General features: G+C 37.9%; 1 protein-coding gene across 1 annotated transcript in view; it reads right to left on the bottom strand.

Annotated features, from left to right (window-relative positions):
• slc12a2 (solute carrier family 12 member 2) overlaps positions 1–16,299 on the bottom strand; it is a 69,574-nt gene that overhangs the window by 22,644 nt on the left and 30,631 nt on the right. The window contains 12 exon segments of the mRNA XM_040123212.1: positions 677–778; positions 1,508–1,631; positions 1,781–1,888; positions 2,017–2,177; positions 2,296–2,380; positions 2,711–2,835; positions 2,996–3,104; positions 4,068–4,178; positions 4,786–4,925; positions 8,358–8,453; positions 10,219–10,294; positions 13,484–13,603. Of these exon segments, the coding sequence (XP_039979146.1) occupies positions 677–778; positions 1,508–1,631; positions 1,781–1,888; positions 2,017–2,177; positions 2,296–2,380; positions 2,711–2,835; positions 2,996–3,104; positions 4,068–4,178; positions 4,786–4,925; positions 8,358–8,453; positions 10,219–10,294; positions 13,484–13,603 (1,357 nt within the window).

Genomic DNA, 16,299 nt, shown 5'->3' with positions numbered 1-16,299 from the left:
AGAATAATGAAAGTTTTAAATCTTCTTAAATCACGACAATGGAGCACAATCTATCTGAAAATGAAGTCTGTGTGATACTACTAAATGCTCACGAACATGCGAGTAAGTGAATCTTGGGTTGAGATTGTTTCGTTAGCTATCTGAAAACTGAAGGAACTATCTGAATTTCGATGTTTGTGTGGTGCATCTTGTCATTGTGTGTTGAAAATTAGCCACATGGCTTGCACTGGCACATTTAAAGCCATATTGATCAATGTCCTGGTTCAAAAAAATGGCAAGTCCTGTAAATGATCACCTGACTGCTCCTGCAGTACATTGAGAAAAAACACATTAATTCTACATCAGATGTTCTGTTAGCTTTTCCATGAATAGTCTAATTTGACATGTCTTGTGAACTGTCAAACACTGGCTCTAAGCTCTTTGAGGCACAGCTCACAGCTCATGATCTCTAATTGCTTCAAGTAATTCCCTTTGAAACCCTATCATTTCCCCTCACAATCATTGTTAAACACCATATGACTCGTGACTCAACACGAGTCAACAGCTATTGTGGCTGATGAACTGCTGTTTTTAAAATTAACAAGAGATGTCTCCTATGATAAGTTCTTCTGTTGACTTACTTCTGGATCCTGTACCTTTTTACTTATTTTCTCCTGTTTCTGGGCCGTGATCTTACCTGGTGAGTTAGCCAGTGAGGCATGGAACACAGAGAAGTTGATCAAGGCATAAGATGCCAAGAAGAAGTTGGAGATGATGGGGGCAATTGTGTTCAACTCAGCTGCAATAAGAAAACATCAAGCAGTCAACTCAGTATGGGCCAAAGCTCCCACCTGCAGTTTCATGTTCTCCAGCGCTTTCAGCAAGAGCCAAAATATCAGTAAACTCCAAAACTTCTAAATTTCAATTTATAATTTTCAATTTTCAACAGTCAAACTTAATATTTTTTGTCTGTCAAATGGTAAGGTCTCTTAAAACAGCAAAATAGACATAACTTTATTTTATAGGTACATAAATTCTTGATAATTTCCAAAATATTTTTCTAGGAAGTTTTCAGGATAGTGCTATGTAATTTGGTACTAATTGTAGGCAAAACAGGAATATCCTTGAGAGAAATGCAACATTTAAAGCAAAGTAAATATTAATTCATTATTCATTTATTATTGAAAACTTTATAGTTCATATACAGTATGTTAAAATAGTCTAAATTAACTGGAAAAGCACCAATTGAACATTGCCTTTATTTTCCCCTATAATTAGCACCAAACTGCATTGTTCTTTCCAGGAAACGTATTTGAAATTATTCTGAAAGGTGCAAACCTGAAAAATAACCCGTCAGAGCAAAATTATAATGTTAATAATTCAGTCTAAAATTTTCATATAGTAGAGTGCAACAAACACCGCAGCCACTAGGCTACTTTTAGTATTGTTAAAGTAGTGTTTACTGTGATCTCATACAATAATGATGCCTAGTTGTCACAGTATAAATGAGCAGTGTGTGCAGCCGTACCAATGAGGATGAAAGCCAGAGCTATACCGAAGGTCAGGATGTAGCCTCGGAGGGGCTCGTTGTTTTTGCCGTATCCTTTAGCAAACATGCCCAGGCCGGGGTAGATGTTGTCTTTACACAAAGCCTAATGAAACAGAAAACATCATGTACAGTTTTAGTTGTTCATAAAGAAAAACTGGAACAAAAACTACAATCCAAATCTAAAAACTAATTGGTTCACCGGTTATTAGTCTAATTCATTAGATACCTCGTGTAGTTTAGGTGGGGTCTTACCTGGAAAACTTTAGGTGCACTGACTAAAGACGCCAGAGCTGAGGACAGGGTGGCAGAGAATATTCCAGCACTGATGATGGGACCAAAACCAGAAACCAGGCTCATCACCTGAATGGAGGATTAAATGCAATTCGACTTGTTTGACTTTTCTACCTAACAAGCGACACTGCTATTTTAACCTCTGTCTCTGAAATGTTCCTAATGTTCTTCAAACCTCATCTAGAACTGCTTCATACCTGGAAGTCATTATGGAGTCCATAGCGGCAGGATCCTTTTTCACTCTTACAGGTAGAGAAGTCGTAGCCAAATTTGCAGGCAGCATCAGTGCAGTTCATCATGAACTGAGAACTGACCGTGTCATTCACGTTTCCACTAGCGTCTCTCACAATACAGGAGCCTATTGTTATAAAAGTATTATGTATATATTAAAACTCTACTAAAAAATGTGATAAACTTGAAAAAAAGCAGATTTTGAAAGCTACAGAGACTATGATAAATAGTATAAACTACTGCACCGGTTGAAACAGCAACACCCAGGTAGACTATTCCTGTGATCAATATGGCCAGAAGGGTTCCTCTCGGAATGGCTAGCTGTGGGTCCTGCAAAAAAACACCACAACACAGAATTAAGATAACAAGCAATCTATAACTGCATAAACCTTTTAATCCTTATCAATAAAGGGCTTTCAGATGATGCCATCAATCGTCTGACTCCCACACTGAAGATTATCAGCTCAATCACTGTTTCACTATTTCTAACAGAGTAAATCTGTGAAACCACAACTCATATTCAGCTGCGCAGAAGAATCTACAGACAATGACTTTGCTTGGTTTGACAGCTTTAGTCAAATGTATTATATTGGGATAAAATTCCTGAGATGTATCATCTCTTTTTCCAGAAGGTTTTGTTAATAATTACAGGTGACTTACAGCAAGGTCTCCTGAAATGTTGGCTCCAGCCAAAATACCAGTGGCTGCAGGGAAGAAGATGGCGAAGACGGAAAAGAACGTCTCACCTCGGAAGTCTGGACCCATGTTCTCCCACATAATTGAACCTGACAGGCAAATAGAGTTTTAAACACAAAAAAGGCAGCTGACAAAGCTTTCAGTGTCGCCAGTGCTTAAACTAGCCTCCAATGTCAGGGTTATGAGATTGCACAGATGTTAATTCTGCCTTATAAGAAGTTTCACTTAAGAAATCAGGGTTTGTCATACCGTCATAGCCAAAGAACCCCACAGATTCCTTCGACTTGACAGGAATGAAGGATCCAATGAAGAAGTTGATGATGGCTGTAATGAGGACAACAAGCAAGAAGATCTGGGCCTACAGAGAAGCAAATTTATCAATGCATTAGTCACCAATGACCAATGTGCGAATCCATTATGGAATGCCATGTCAAAAATAAATAAATAAATAAATAAATAAATAACTAAATATGCCTCTGAAATAAATAAATACCGCTATGAAATAAATCTTGAAATAAAAGAGGCAATAAACGTATAAATATATAAATAGATGTTAATATAAATATATAAATGAGTCAATATAGTTCAATAAATAAATATTGATTCCATCTGTTATATTAAAATGAATGGGGCATGGTTATCTCACAGACGCAGACCAAAAGAACAGCACCAGTTACCTTGCGAGACATCTGGATTGGCGGGATCAGGGGATCATGAGATCATGTGAGATTGATATGTGTTTGATAGGTGTGGGTCCTCCATGGATAAGCTGATGTATAAACTTACCCATGCTAAAGGTCATCATCAACAACATGGGTTACTGACACTAAAACCTGTACTGTGCCAACTGGATAACTTGGAGAGAGCCAGGCTGAAACTGGCAACAGGTTAGCTGATATACAGCTGTGTATGTGGCATTAGAAAATAAAAGTCCCCTGAAATAAAGAAAAGTTGCCCTTTGAAAAACACTTTGAGTGAATATAGTTCAGTAAATAAATAAATAGGTTTTTATTTCATTTATATATTTACATGTATATTTACATTTATATACATATTTACATGTATATAAACATTTATTTATATATTTATTGCCTCATTTATTTATTTCATGATTTATTTCATAACCATATTTATTTATTTCATAGGCATATGTATTTATTTATTTAATTATTAAATATTGACTTAAATGGCATTCCATAAGTCTGAAGGGATTTTCTTAAAAGTCTTTTGTGGAATTTTTCCGTACATAGACATAGCACTTTTAGGTTCTAGGCAGTTTATGACAGCTGTCAGTGTATCAGAGATCAGATGCTGTTCATACCTTGGCCTCCCATTCCATTCCTGCCACAGAGATGCCCAGAAGAAGAACTACTGTGATGGTTCCGATGATTCTGGTATCATTTGTTTGATCCAACATGATGGCATCTACACCCTGAGAGACATTACAAGGAGTCATTACATGAAATAACAATGAAGTGCCAATTCTTAACGTGAAAAACATTGGAATACTTCGATAGGTATTTTTACAAAGTTACTTGATATCACAAAAGACTGAATTTCATACAGTAGTTATATAATATATAATCATTGTAGTTAATAAAGAAAATAATTCTCTCTTTGTGTTTCTCTGCAAAGTGTTTCTGAGCTGTGCTGCTGGGGAATGGTCGCAACACAAAAAGCGAACTTTGTACTAAAAAGACTGTAACTGCTGAAGATACTCGGCTGAGTTTTCTAACTCAGACTGGTAAAGCTAATATTAACTGCAGATAAGCCGATTGACTGATGGATAATTAATAATGGATGGATGGATAGATGGAAGGCCAATAAAAAATGCTGATATTAGCTAACATACTTGCTATATAAATGGTGTCAAATTGCTAACCATTCTCTCTCTTAGTCTATAGCACTAAGCAGTCTGTAGGACCTGGGGAAGGTCGGGTTTACTCCGAGCCGAAGGGGTTGAGTTGTAACAAGAAGACAAAACACACAGCAGTAATCACAAACTGTCTTAAAGCACCACAAGGCGTTGAGAGACTTACAGCAAGAAGTTCCACAACAGTTTCAGCAAAACCCACCACATACATGGCTACAGCCACTGCATTAGCAAAGGCAAATATCAGACCAATAGAGCCTCCAAACTCTGGGCCCAGACTCCTTGAAATTAAGTAATATGCTCCACCTGAAAATAAAAGGAAATAGACAAGACGTTAGTAAAAGTTAACTGCTGTGAAAACTTGGAACAAATTTGAAATAAATTGATATAATAATAATAATAATAATAATACTAATTATTATTATTATTATTATTATTATTATTATAAGTAGATATGAAGTAAATATGGTCCCAACTTTCAGTCCCGCCAGAGGTGAGCCCAACGCCCAGTGAGTTATCTTTAGTGTTTCTGAAGCAATCCGAACATCCAACAAACATTTTCAACAGAGTATGAAGCCTGCTGTAGAACCTGATTCATTGGCTTACATACCTGAGACTTGGCTGTTGTTTGGGCCAAATAGGACCATGAGAGGCCTCCATTAGCACAATTAGCACAATGGTAATTTATGCACTATCCTCTCATGTGACATGTTTTTAGAACACCATGGCCACACAAAACCAACAGCCGGGAGAGGTCCAGGGCAGCCTACACTCCACATCATGGTTATTTTAGTTCCTCAGACAATCAGGTGTTTGAAACAGCAGCTCTGGCTGGGCATGCTACTACTTACTTACCTCTAACTATTGGGCTCTAGTCTGTAGTCATACATTTGCCCGCAACAAAGCAGCTTAAAATTACCAAGAGGCCTGGCTGGAGAATTAAGCAGCACATAGTTGCATTATGTTGTAGACAGTTCTGTGTAACTCAGACTGTGTAGTGGAAACAAATGTTGTATTTTTATGGCCCCATGTACAAATGAAGATCATTATGGTCTGACTAGTCACCAGGTGTTTAGAAATCTCTTATCAGAGGACCCACAGCTGGAATTAATGCAATGATATGACTACTGAGAAACCTATACCATAAATGTCAGAAAAAATCCAAACTATCCTTCTCCGCCTTTTACTTATAGGTACAGTTTAATTGTCATGTGTCTTGATTCCCTTTGGGGGATTCACCTTCACTGCAAAACCCCCTTGCACCTTGTCTAAATCTGCTGCATAGTGTAAGCAGCACAGCAGCTGTGGTCCTTAGTCACCTCCCATTCACACACATTACACTCAAACACTGGAGGTGTGACAGGATGCAATTCAATAAGAATAGAACCTAAAAATAACATCCAAGCACTTCCCACCATGGCTCGAAGAAAAAAGTGACCTGTTGGCATGACATGACGAAGCTGAGAGGTTCAGTTTCATCCAAATGTCCTCTGTCGCACAGGAGAGATGATACAGAGACAATCAATCAAGTTAATTTTGATACCCATGGGAAATGAAAGTACAGTTCCTATCTACACACGGCTGGGATGTGTCAAGTGGAGACACGGTGTAAATGACAGTTTAGACTTTATCCTTGATTAGGGTTTAGCTCTACGTCCAAAATGTTGGTAAAACCTGCAACATAAGTAAATCTCAGCTTAGCAAATTTTAATTTAGTTTATATTCAACACAGGTTTAAATGTTTGTGCAAAAGGGTTAACAATTAAATACTGAGCCTAAGTAACCTTTGTGATAAAATAATTTCCTTGATGCACATACAGTATTGTTTAACTTTAATATATTCATACCAGCGGAGACATCAGCTTTCACACCCAACAGAAGGAGCAGTGGATTTACAGTGTTAGGATACCCCATATGTTTAACATGTTGCATAGCATACTATTACTATTATGACAGTGACATGACTTCAATATCAGTTATGACATTATTGACCATATTCAAAAGTAAGACTTGTGTCGCGAAGTTGACTCATCGGGTAAGTGGAGAAAAAAAAATGGAAAACTGGAAGACCTATTGTATTACAGTAATTCTCAAGGCATGTGAGTAAACCCACTATACCCCTGTGCTGGGCAAAAAAGACTTGTTTCACCACACCACCCATTTGGGTTTGATGACAATGAAAATTCTGTTCTATTAAATTTCAAGCTAAGTTCAAGTAAAAGACATTCACTAATCTTTTTAAACATAACACAAACATTAAAGATGACCAAACACCACGGTTTTTTGGAATCATGTATGTAAAGTCTATATCCCTTTATGTGTCTGTAAAGGGAACAAAAGGGCACAGTGACCTACTGAACAAGGTGGAAATACCAGGGGGAGAAATAAAAGAAAATCAAGCTTCAGTCTAACAGTAAAAGTGACTTCACACCCACACCTCACTACCTCTGTTTAAAAGACAACATTTTTACAAAACCCTGGCTAAAAGCAACTCTACTGTAGCAACAACAAACAAATCTCTGCTTTGACATTTCACTAATCTCTCATCTTACTGGAATGTAAAAAAGAACCCTAATGAAAGTAGCTCTGCATTAATTACCCTCAATGACTTTGTTTTAACAATGTCTTACATTTCAGAACTATTACTGTGTACTGAGCAGCGATGTAATTGAGTTCTTAGATTTGAGGAGAAGGTGTTTAAATGTGTTAATGTTGTTTCCAGTCCTGCTTTCATTTGCTTCCAGCGCTGTTACAAACCAAACCTTGACACAACAATCCAAACTCAAGGTCTACCTGCTAGCTTTTTCCTAAACTTTCAACCACATTACATGGAGGAAATGTGCTCAGATGTCATGCAGATAAATCTGGGGATATTTGAGCTCAGGAGCTCATATAATTTGGGACTTCCTATCTGTGTTGGCTTTAAGTAAATTCCATCTGCTGATGAAGACCATGTGATGTGGCTAAAAGCTCCAGATAAAGTTGGGGCTATTTTGTTTCCAGGGTCAACACTGAACTGGCATGCTTAGTTAGTGTGATGCTTAGCTGAACACACTGTGCACCTTCATCAGAGTAAAAAAGTCATGGCACAAAGTAAAGTTTAAACAGACCTCAAAAGCATGTGGCTGGCTCTAGAAGAGGCAGAGGGAAGTCTCATTAACCAATCATTTTATTAAGCACAAAACTTCAATCCCATGAGACAGAATACACCCTCACACACAGTCCTAACAGATCTGAGGAAAAATATTTGTCACTACCTTCTGTTCGTCTCAAAGTAAGAAAGAATACAAAGTCTGGAAAACAAAAAAGGCCAAAATATAATTTCCAATATAATTTAATTTTCATCTCACTATGAAATATTTATCTAATTACCTTTTTTGCCTGATCCAATAAAAGAGGAATGTGTTAATATCGATGTCAGACCACCCAGTCTACTAGCACTACCATTTACTTCAACACAAAGTATTGCAATCTTGAATTTCTCCTTTCACTGAGATGACTGCGAGAGATGTGTGTTTAACCCTTATTTCATCTGACTCCACTCCAATCTCCACACATAATGCCACTGTGTAATAAAGGACTGATAGCTGGTCGTGCCGGTTACAATCACACTGCTGGATTACCCTGTGTTACATTAAACAGCAGGACAAGGTCAAATGTTACGTTAGAACTCTGCTGCACCATACTCTGCTGTGACTATAGACAGCTTATCATTCTAGGGAAGAAAGTGATGTATACCTCCTCGTACAAATCCATTAGTGGCAATGGCAGAGGTGGAGAGGCCGGTGATGGTCGTTACTACAGTAGCCATGGCAACAATCAAACAGGCAAGAGCTGCAAAAGAAAACACAGTATGAACTTTACGCATCTCTTGAATGAAAAGAATGTGAAACACTTTTAACAGTTTTCTAGCAGGCCTTCCAATCACTCTGAAAGCTCTGTGAAAAGTAACACCACATCCCTGAAGAGGACCTACCTCCGTGAAGTCTACGACATGTGTCACTTTGTGGTGATATTTCGCTTCAAAGTGGAGAATTATCAACAAATGCTGTGGGGTCAGGGACATTAGGGAGGTGTGTTGTGTGTGAAGTGAGAAAGTAGCTGACACAAAGTTTTGAACGCAGGGTCTGAAATTGACCACCCAGTAGGCACCAAAATGTCAGTAAATACGGGCTGTGTGCCACACTGCTTGGTAACTTTTCTAGACAGTTATATTTTTTCAGTTATGTGCAGTCTTTGTCACATGAAGTAAAACACTGGCTTTGTTTCAAACAGGCTTCTGGCTGACTGACTGCTTTATTTCTGATTTGCCTGGATCACCAAACATCATTTAAAGGTAAGTATCAAAATGAGTAACAAAAGGAAATAAGGTACACTAAAGTGTCAGTTGACCCAAATAACAAAAAAAAAAAAAAAAAACATTTTCTCACTTTCCTCCAGTGCCATGTCACCATGCAGATAGTTTTGGTTTAATGTGACCAGATTTGGAGATTTATATTTCTGCCTCCAATCCTATAAATAGCTAGCTGAAATCAGTATAATGTTTTAAATCTCCTCTTAAAATATAGTTGTTTTTTGTTTTCTTTTGTTTTAAGGAGAGCTTATACTGACTTAACAGCCACACTCTTTCAGAAGCAGTGTCCTTGTTACTCTGGATACTCAACAGAGCACACTATCAACTTTTTTCATTGGGACAATTTTTTCAGTAAAAGGTCAACAGTAAACATCCATGCTCAGACCATACCAGTATTTTTGAATGTTTCAACCAATTTACCACAAATACTGTATACTTCACATTATTGATACATTTTAACTTTCAGGTAGCAACTGCTTTCCGATATGAATCATCATTGAAAAGAATAAAAGTACATATGTTGACTGAAACTAAAACGTCTCACTGGTCTAGCTGATGTCATAGCATATTGTTGTTATAAACTGAAAACAATGGCTGTCTTGAAGACAGAAATCAATCTCAAAAACTTAAGCTATGTTTTTGAAATGTAGTAATGCATATAAACATTATTTTGAACAAATGTTTTAAATTGTGAAAAACAAGGTGTCTGGTTGTTTATAGCCTGAATATGCTCCAATTTCTGTACATTTACCCCAGATTGAGGATTTAATGGTGTGATGTGATAGCTGATAAGATAGAGTGTCAAAAATGTGAGGATGTACAGATGTTCAAAACACAAATGTTGCCATAAAAATGCAGTGGTCTACATGATTTGTGGTAAAGTGGTAATTTCCTGTGTCTTCTAGGTTCACAAGTGATGTTTACGCCAGATCCAATGTAAGATGTACTCAATAATGTTTGCTACTCCGCAATAATGTTGGCTACTTCCTCAGCATGGCATTGCAATGAAGGAAACAACATTCAAGGCTTACACCATCCACTTTTTCTTGTGCAACAATGTTCTCACAGCTTTGACCACAGGCACATTGCACATGACTTCCCATGTCCGAAACACAAACTCACAATTTCCTTTTGAAGAAAGGATACTGTAAATAAACAGAGAGCTGAAAATGATTCAAAACAGGTAATTGGTGTTAATTTAAGGTAATTTAAATGGTCAACTCTTCATAGATGATCTTTACTTACCAATTCCAGCCTGACCCACGATCCATGTCATGCGGATGAAGAGCATCACACCCCAAATGTTCAACATGCAGCGGACCTACAGGGAGGAGGGACTGTTACCGTGGGTGCATGAGAGGGGACAGGTTCAACCAGGCAATTATGATTTTCATTGCTCATTATTAGGGGAAGACTGTTTCACAAACATTTCTCCCAACTTAAACCAACACGTGGCTCATGCCAGTGAGCAGTAACTGCCTCTCACTGGAAGGTGACAGTAGCTTCACAGTATTCTCGCTTGTTTGTGGTGACACATTCAACCAGATTAGAGGTTTTTAGGTCTTTTCAATCACTGTTAGGGGGGTTTTGATATCAGCAGTCCATAGTTGAGTTAGTGTTGGTGTCTTGCACATGAAATAAAAAACTGTATCACTATCATTAGGGCTTAACCACCACACCACTGGTTTATGTCTTTGTACTCCTTTTACAATGGATTTTAAAAAATAAGTGCAAGTACACATACGATTGTGTATAACGGAGTAAACAGCTCTTGCTGCTGATTACAGTGAATTCAGAAAGTATTTTAAAATTTTTTGCAAATTTATTAAAAAAGAAAAAAAAATGAAATATCACACTGACATAAGTATTCAGACCCTTTACTCAGTACTTGGTTAAAAGCACCTTTGGCAGCAATTACGTCTATTCTTGGGTATGACGCGACAAGCTTTGCACACCTGGATTTGGAGATTTTCTGCCATTCTTCTCTGCAGATCCTCTCAAGCTCTGTCACATTGGGATGGGGACCGTCAGTGGACAGCCATTTTCAGGTCTCTCCAGAAATTGTTCAAATGGGTTCAAGTTAGGGCTTTGGCTGAGCCACTCAAGGACATTCACAGAGTTGTCCCTGAACCCCTCCTGCATTTTCTTGGCTGAGTGCTTAGGGTCATTGTCCTGTTGGAAGGGGAACGATCAGCCCAGTCTGAGGTCCTGAACGCTCTGGACCAGGTTTTCATTACGGATATCTCTGTACTTCGCTCCATTTGGCTGTCCCTCAACCCTGACGTCTCCTTGTCCTTGCCACTGAAAAACAACCCTGCATCATGATGTTGCCACAACCATGCTTCACTGTTGGGATGGTATTGGGCAGGAGATGAGCGGTGCCTGTTTTCCTCCAGACATGATGCTTAGAATTGCGGCCAAACAGTTCAATCTTGGTTTAATCAGACCAGAGAATCTTGTTTCTCACAGTCTGAGAGTCCTTAAGGTGGTTTTTTGCAAACTCCAAGCAGGCTTTCATGTGTCTTTCACTGAGGAGAGGCTTCCGTCTGGCCACTCTGTCATTAAGCCCAGATTGGTGGAGTGCTGCAGTGATGGTTGTCCTTCTCAAAATGTCTCCCTTCTCCACACAGGATCTTAGGACTTCAGCCAGTCTCACCATCGGGTTCTGGGTCACTTCTCTTACCAAGGCCACTGTGATTTTGGGAACCTTCAATGCAGCAAAAAAAAAAAAAAATTTGTAGCCTTCCCTAGATCTGCTTCAACACAATCCCATCTCTGAGCTCTGCAGGCAATTCCTTCAAACTCATGGCTTGGTTTTTGCTCTGATAATACAATGAATTGAATTTACCACAGGTGGACTCCTTATCAAGATGTAGAAACACTGCAAAGATGATCAAGAGAAATGGGAAGGACCTGAGCTAAAATTTCAAGTGTCATAGCAAAGGGTCTAAATACTAATGCCAATGTGATATTTCAGTTTTTCCTTAATTTGCAAACATTTCTAAAATTATGTTTTTTTTTCATTATGGGGTATTGAGTGTGGATTGATTTTAGCAAAAGGCTGCAACATAACAAAATGTGAAAAAAGTGAAGGGGTCTGAATAATTTCTGAATGCACTGTAAGCAGCAACCAGGGTAGCAAGTGGCTGAATGTCACTGTATTGTGCTGTAGGGCTGGGTGATAACAGAATATTGATAATTATAACAAAAAATTTCCACATTAACAATAATACACTTATGAGTAATTTTCAATAATTGTATCTGTTCTGCAACCCTCATCTGTACAATCACGCTTGTTTGTTATTAGAATACAGCAATAGGGTTACATAGCTGACATGTTTAGGGCTAAATCAAGGGGAAAAAAACATCATGCAGGTTATATTTAGAAGATATCTTATACCACTTGATAAAAGCCATTAAAAAACCAAGAGACATGAGAATTAGTGCAAGGTTTATATCAGGGAGGAAGTAAGGACTAGTCATGTCAAAATGAAAGCAGGAGGATAATATCCAGACATGTCTTGATGTAAAAAAAATTCATCTTCTGCTCACTGTTCTTTCAATAAAAGTAAACGTGTTAAAAACAGCTTAGCATGAGCAACATTTCTCAGTTGTTATGAGTGATTTCTTCCTCAGTGGTTTAACCATCAACCAACAAAACACTATCTGAGCCACTATTAATTCACGCTCATAGTCCAAAATCCTTAACAGAGTTTCATCTACTTGCACATACAGTTCAAACTGCAGTTTACTGTGTAGTGGCGTACTTACCAGCTGTGATCCACCATATTGGGTTTAACTGACCACCATATGAACAAGATGCGAGAATATGACGACAAAAAATTAAGATCAATACATCTGTCATATTTGTTGGTCTTAATTACAGTAAGAGACATATGTAAAGCAATTGGTAAAATGAACAAACAGTAAAGCTATTTCTCTTTAGCAATTGTTTCATTATGCAAGCTGAAAACTTTTTTGCTTGTGTAGTACTAATATTTTGTAGCTCTCAATTTAGCTTTCTTAGACTGGCTGTTGACTGGGTTAAAAAAATCTTTTAAGATTGTGAAAGGTGTCAGGATATGAACTTTAGAATAGCAATAGTTACCACAGAGTAACACAATCGATTGATAGATAGACAGACAGATAGGTAGTTTGATAGACATATAGAAAGTCTTAAAACTTGAATATTTACTTTTGGTCTTATCTAAACAAATTTGAAAACTTCTGATAAAAATACATATTTTTAGATGTATTATATATCAAATATATATAACCTTCAATATGCTTAAGTCGGTTTGGCTCACAGTACGATTCAATACACCCCTAACAGTACAAAAGTAAAAATAGGATGAGCCGCAGTATTTGTGATTCTAATAGTACCACTAATATGAACTGTTATAAGACACTTACATATTCCCTAACTAAAGTAAAGACAGCTAAAGACAAAAAAAGACTACAAATAAATCAGAGTTTTCAAAAAAATCTCTGCATTTCAAAAATGACTCACCAGCACACCCTTAATCCAGCCAAATTTGACCACTCCTTTGGACTCGGCTGCTTCTTTAGCAGCAGCCTCCTCAGCCGGGGTCAGCTCATCACCGTTGGCAAACCCATCCTCAAATGGCTCCTAAAAAGTATGAAAAATAAAATCATGTTTATATGTGGAACAAACACTGTGGAGGAAAATTGGTGTTGTCACCCATAGCCCACTGAACAGACATGTTGAAACCTGGATTTTAGCATTACTAGTCATGGTAACCTTGGAGCCAGAACATTTAAATTTAGTCACAGGGGACAAATCCTGCAAATGAATGAGGCCATCATTAGACTGAAAAAACAATATAGACCAGAAGGATGGCACAAACTTTAGGAGTGGCCAAATCAACATTTTGGTACATTCTTAAAAGAAGGAATGCACTGGCGAGCTCAGCAACACCAAAAGGCCTGGAGGAACAAGGATTACAACTAATCTGGAAGATGGCAGAATTCTTTCCTTGGTGAAGAAAAACCCCTCACAACATCTGAGCCTCTGAAAATGAACGACTATGTATAAAATAGCTGTAATTCCTAAACGGTTAATGCAATGTTTTGTTAAGCCCCTTGAATATAAAGCTGAAAGTCAACATTTCAATCACATCTTAATGGCTTCGTTTTAAATCCATTTTGGTGGTGTACAGAGGCAAAATTACAAAAATTGTGTCACTGTCCAAATACTTATGTACCTAACTGTATGTGATAAAACCCTCTGGCAACGAGTCACATTTCTCTTGGCAACACTAGCTCTTTAAAACAGGCCGACACATTGACAGAGGATGTCTGTCACTGTGTTACTATAGCAGTTAAAATATACAAAGCCTTCCTCCTATTCACAGACAATGGTGAGACGTTTGTGGCCTCCCTGCCAGGACTCTCTGGGTATACAGAATACTGTCCTTCCTGCGTTTATAGCACTTGTAATGACCTCAGGATAAACACACAGCATCTGCAAAACAATCCTCTGCACTTATTTGGAAGTTTTCATGGCATTTCCTCCCTCCACTGACCAGGAGGATTTTACATAAAAGGGTGGTAGACAAAAATAATTTTAACAGCATGACTTCAGAACAGCTCAGAAATCCTTTACAACCGCCATACCATACCATCATTTTCATGGCTATAACGTTAAATGGCAGTCAATGAGCCCAGTGGCTCAGATGTGAGGGTTGGAACAAATACATACTGAAAAATTTTCTGTTCTTACAACCTTCCTGTTTAGAAAGCTAAAAATGTTTATCCTGAGACTTGTCCTCTGAGGACCATGAATGTGTTTAGCAAATCGCAAGGCAATCAGTCCATTACATTCTGTAATATATTGTGTGCAAGCGGAAAGTTGGGTCTAAGGGTAGGGTCACCAAAACCACACATGGTTCACCCTCTAGGGAAAATGAACACCCAAGGCAAATTTAATGAAAACACAGCCATTATCTTGTCCACAAAGGTGGTCGTTTGGCCTGAAATGAAAATTGCGCTATAAAAAAGGTTGCATAGAGGGATGTGTATCATTTGGAATTTTTTTCATTATGGTACAGATACCGAAACAATATTCCTTTGGACAATTTGAGAAACGCTATTTAATTCAATAAAACAAACCATAGTTAATAATAAGCCAAGTCTAAGCGAGGACAACAACTGCAAAGTGACAGGTCTTGGGCGCAAGGATTGTGTTGGGCATCTCCAAGCATGCTTACTATTTTGGTTCATGTACATGCAACAGCGCAAAGTGCAAAAGGGCCAGGCAAAGTAGAATATAAGTCGGAGGGTGTGGTGGTTAATAAACTCTCACTAGTTGCATCACCTTGGAACAACTGTGCAAGTTACAGTGACACATGACGACAGTTCAACACATGGAACAACACATGTTTTCAACACATCAACAACAACACATCCATTTAAATTTAAATATACATTACTATATACTAGTCTATATATATAGTATACAGCAAAACTAAGTACACCCCTGTGCAATATTCCCAAAAGGTTAAATTATTCCAAATTGTACCATCTTACAATAATTGTATTATTTTTAAGTTGAATTAAGGGTATTTAGTTTTATGTGTTATTAAAAACAAACACGTTAAATAGACTATATTGAAATTACGGGCCCCAAAATACAACTTGAATGCAACAAAAGTAAGTACACCTATGATTTTCAATTAAGGCTAATTTGCAAAGTTATAAAAGAACCTGTGAACACCACAGCTTTCTCACTTTTGGCCTGGGTTGTGTCTAATGCAACACGGTTCCACGTGGTTAGGATTTGCCTGAACAAGTAAGAAACCAGATTATGAGACTTCACAAAGATGGGAGAGGGTACAAGGACATCAGAAAGCTACTGAAATTAAGGCAAAATACAGTTGCAGCAGTGGTTAGTATGGCTCTTCCTACATCTCCTATGAAATATAACACCAAACACAATTCTTTGGTAAGATGAAACCAAAATTAATTTGTTTGGATCAGATGGGGTCCAGCATGTTTGGTGTGGACCTGGCCAGAACTGCTACTGTGACTGCATAGTGTCGACTGTCAAACATGGAGGTGGGAGTGTGCTGATATGGGGCTGCATCAGTGCAAAGGGTGTAAGGAAGATAACATTTATATTCGGCACTGTGAGCGCGGGTTTGAATACCCAAATACTGAATGAAAAAATGACCCCCAGTCTCAAGAAGTTTGGCAGGAGAGGACTTTTCTAACATGACAATGATCCCAAACACTACAAAAAAAAAATCACAAAAGTTTGTAAAAAAGAAACAAGATTAGACTATGCCCTGGTCAAGTATGTCCCCT

The sequence above is a fragment of the Xiphias gladius genome, unplaced genomic scaffold (assembly GCF_016859285.1).
Source record: "Xiphias gladius isolate SHS-SW01 ecotype Sanya breed wild unplaced genomic scaffold, ASM1685928v1 HiC_scaffold_1481, whole genome shotgun sequence".
Lineage (NCBI taxonomy): Eukaryota > Metazoa > Chordata > Actinopteri > Istiophoriformes > Xiphiidae > Xiphias > Xiphias gladius.
Note: the sequence above shows the minus strand (reverse complement) of the source record. Positions and strands in the feature narration are given on the sequence as shown.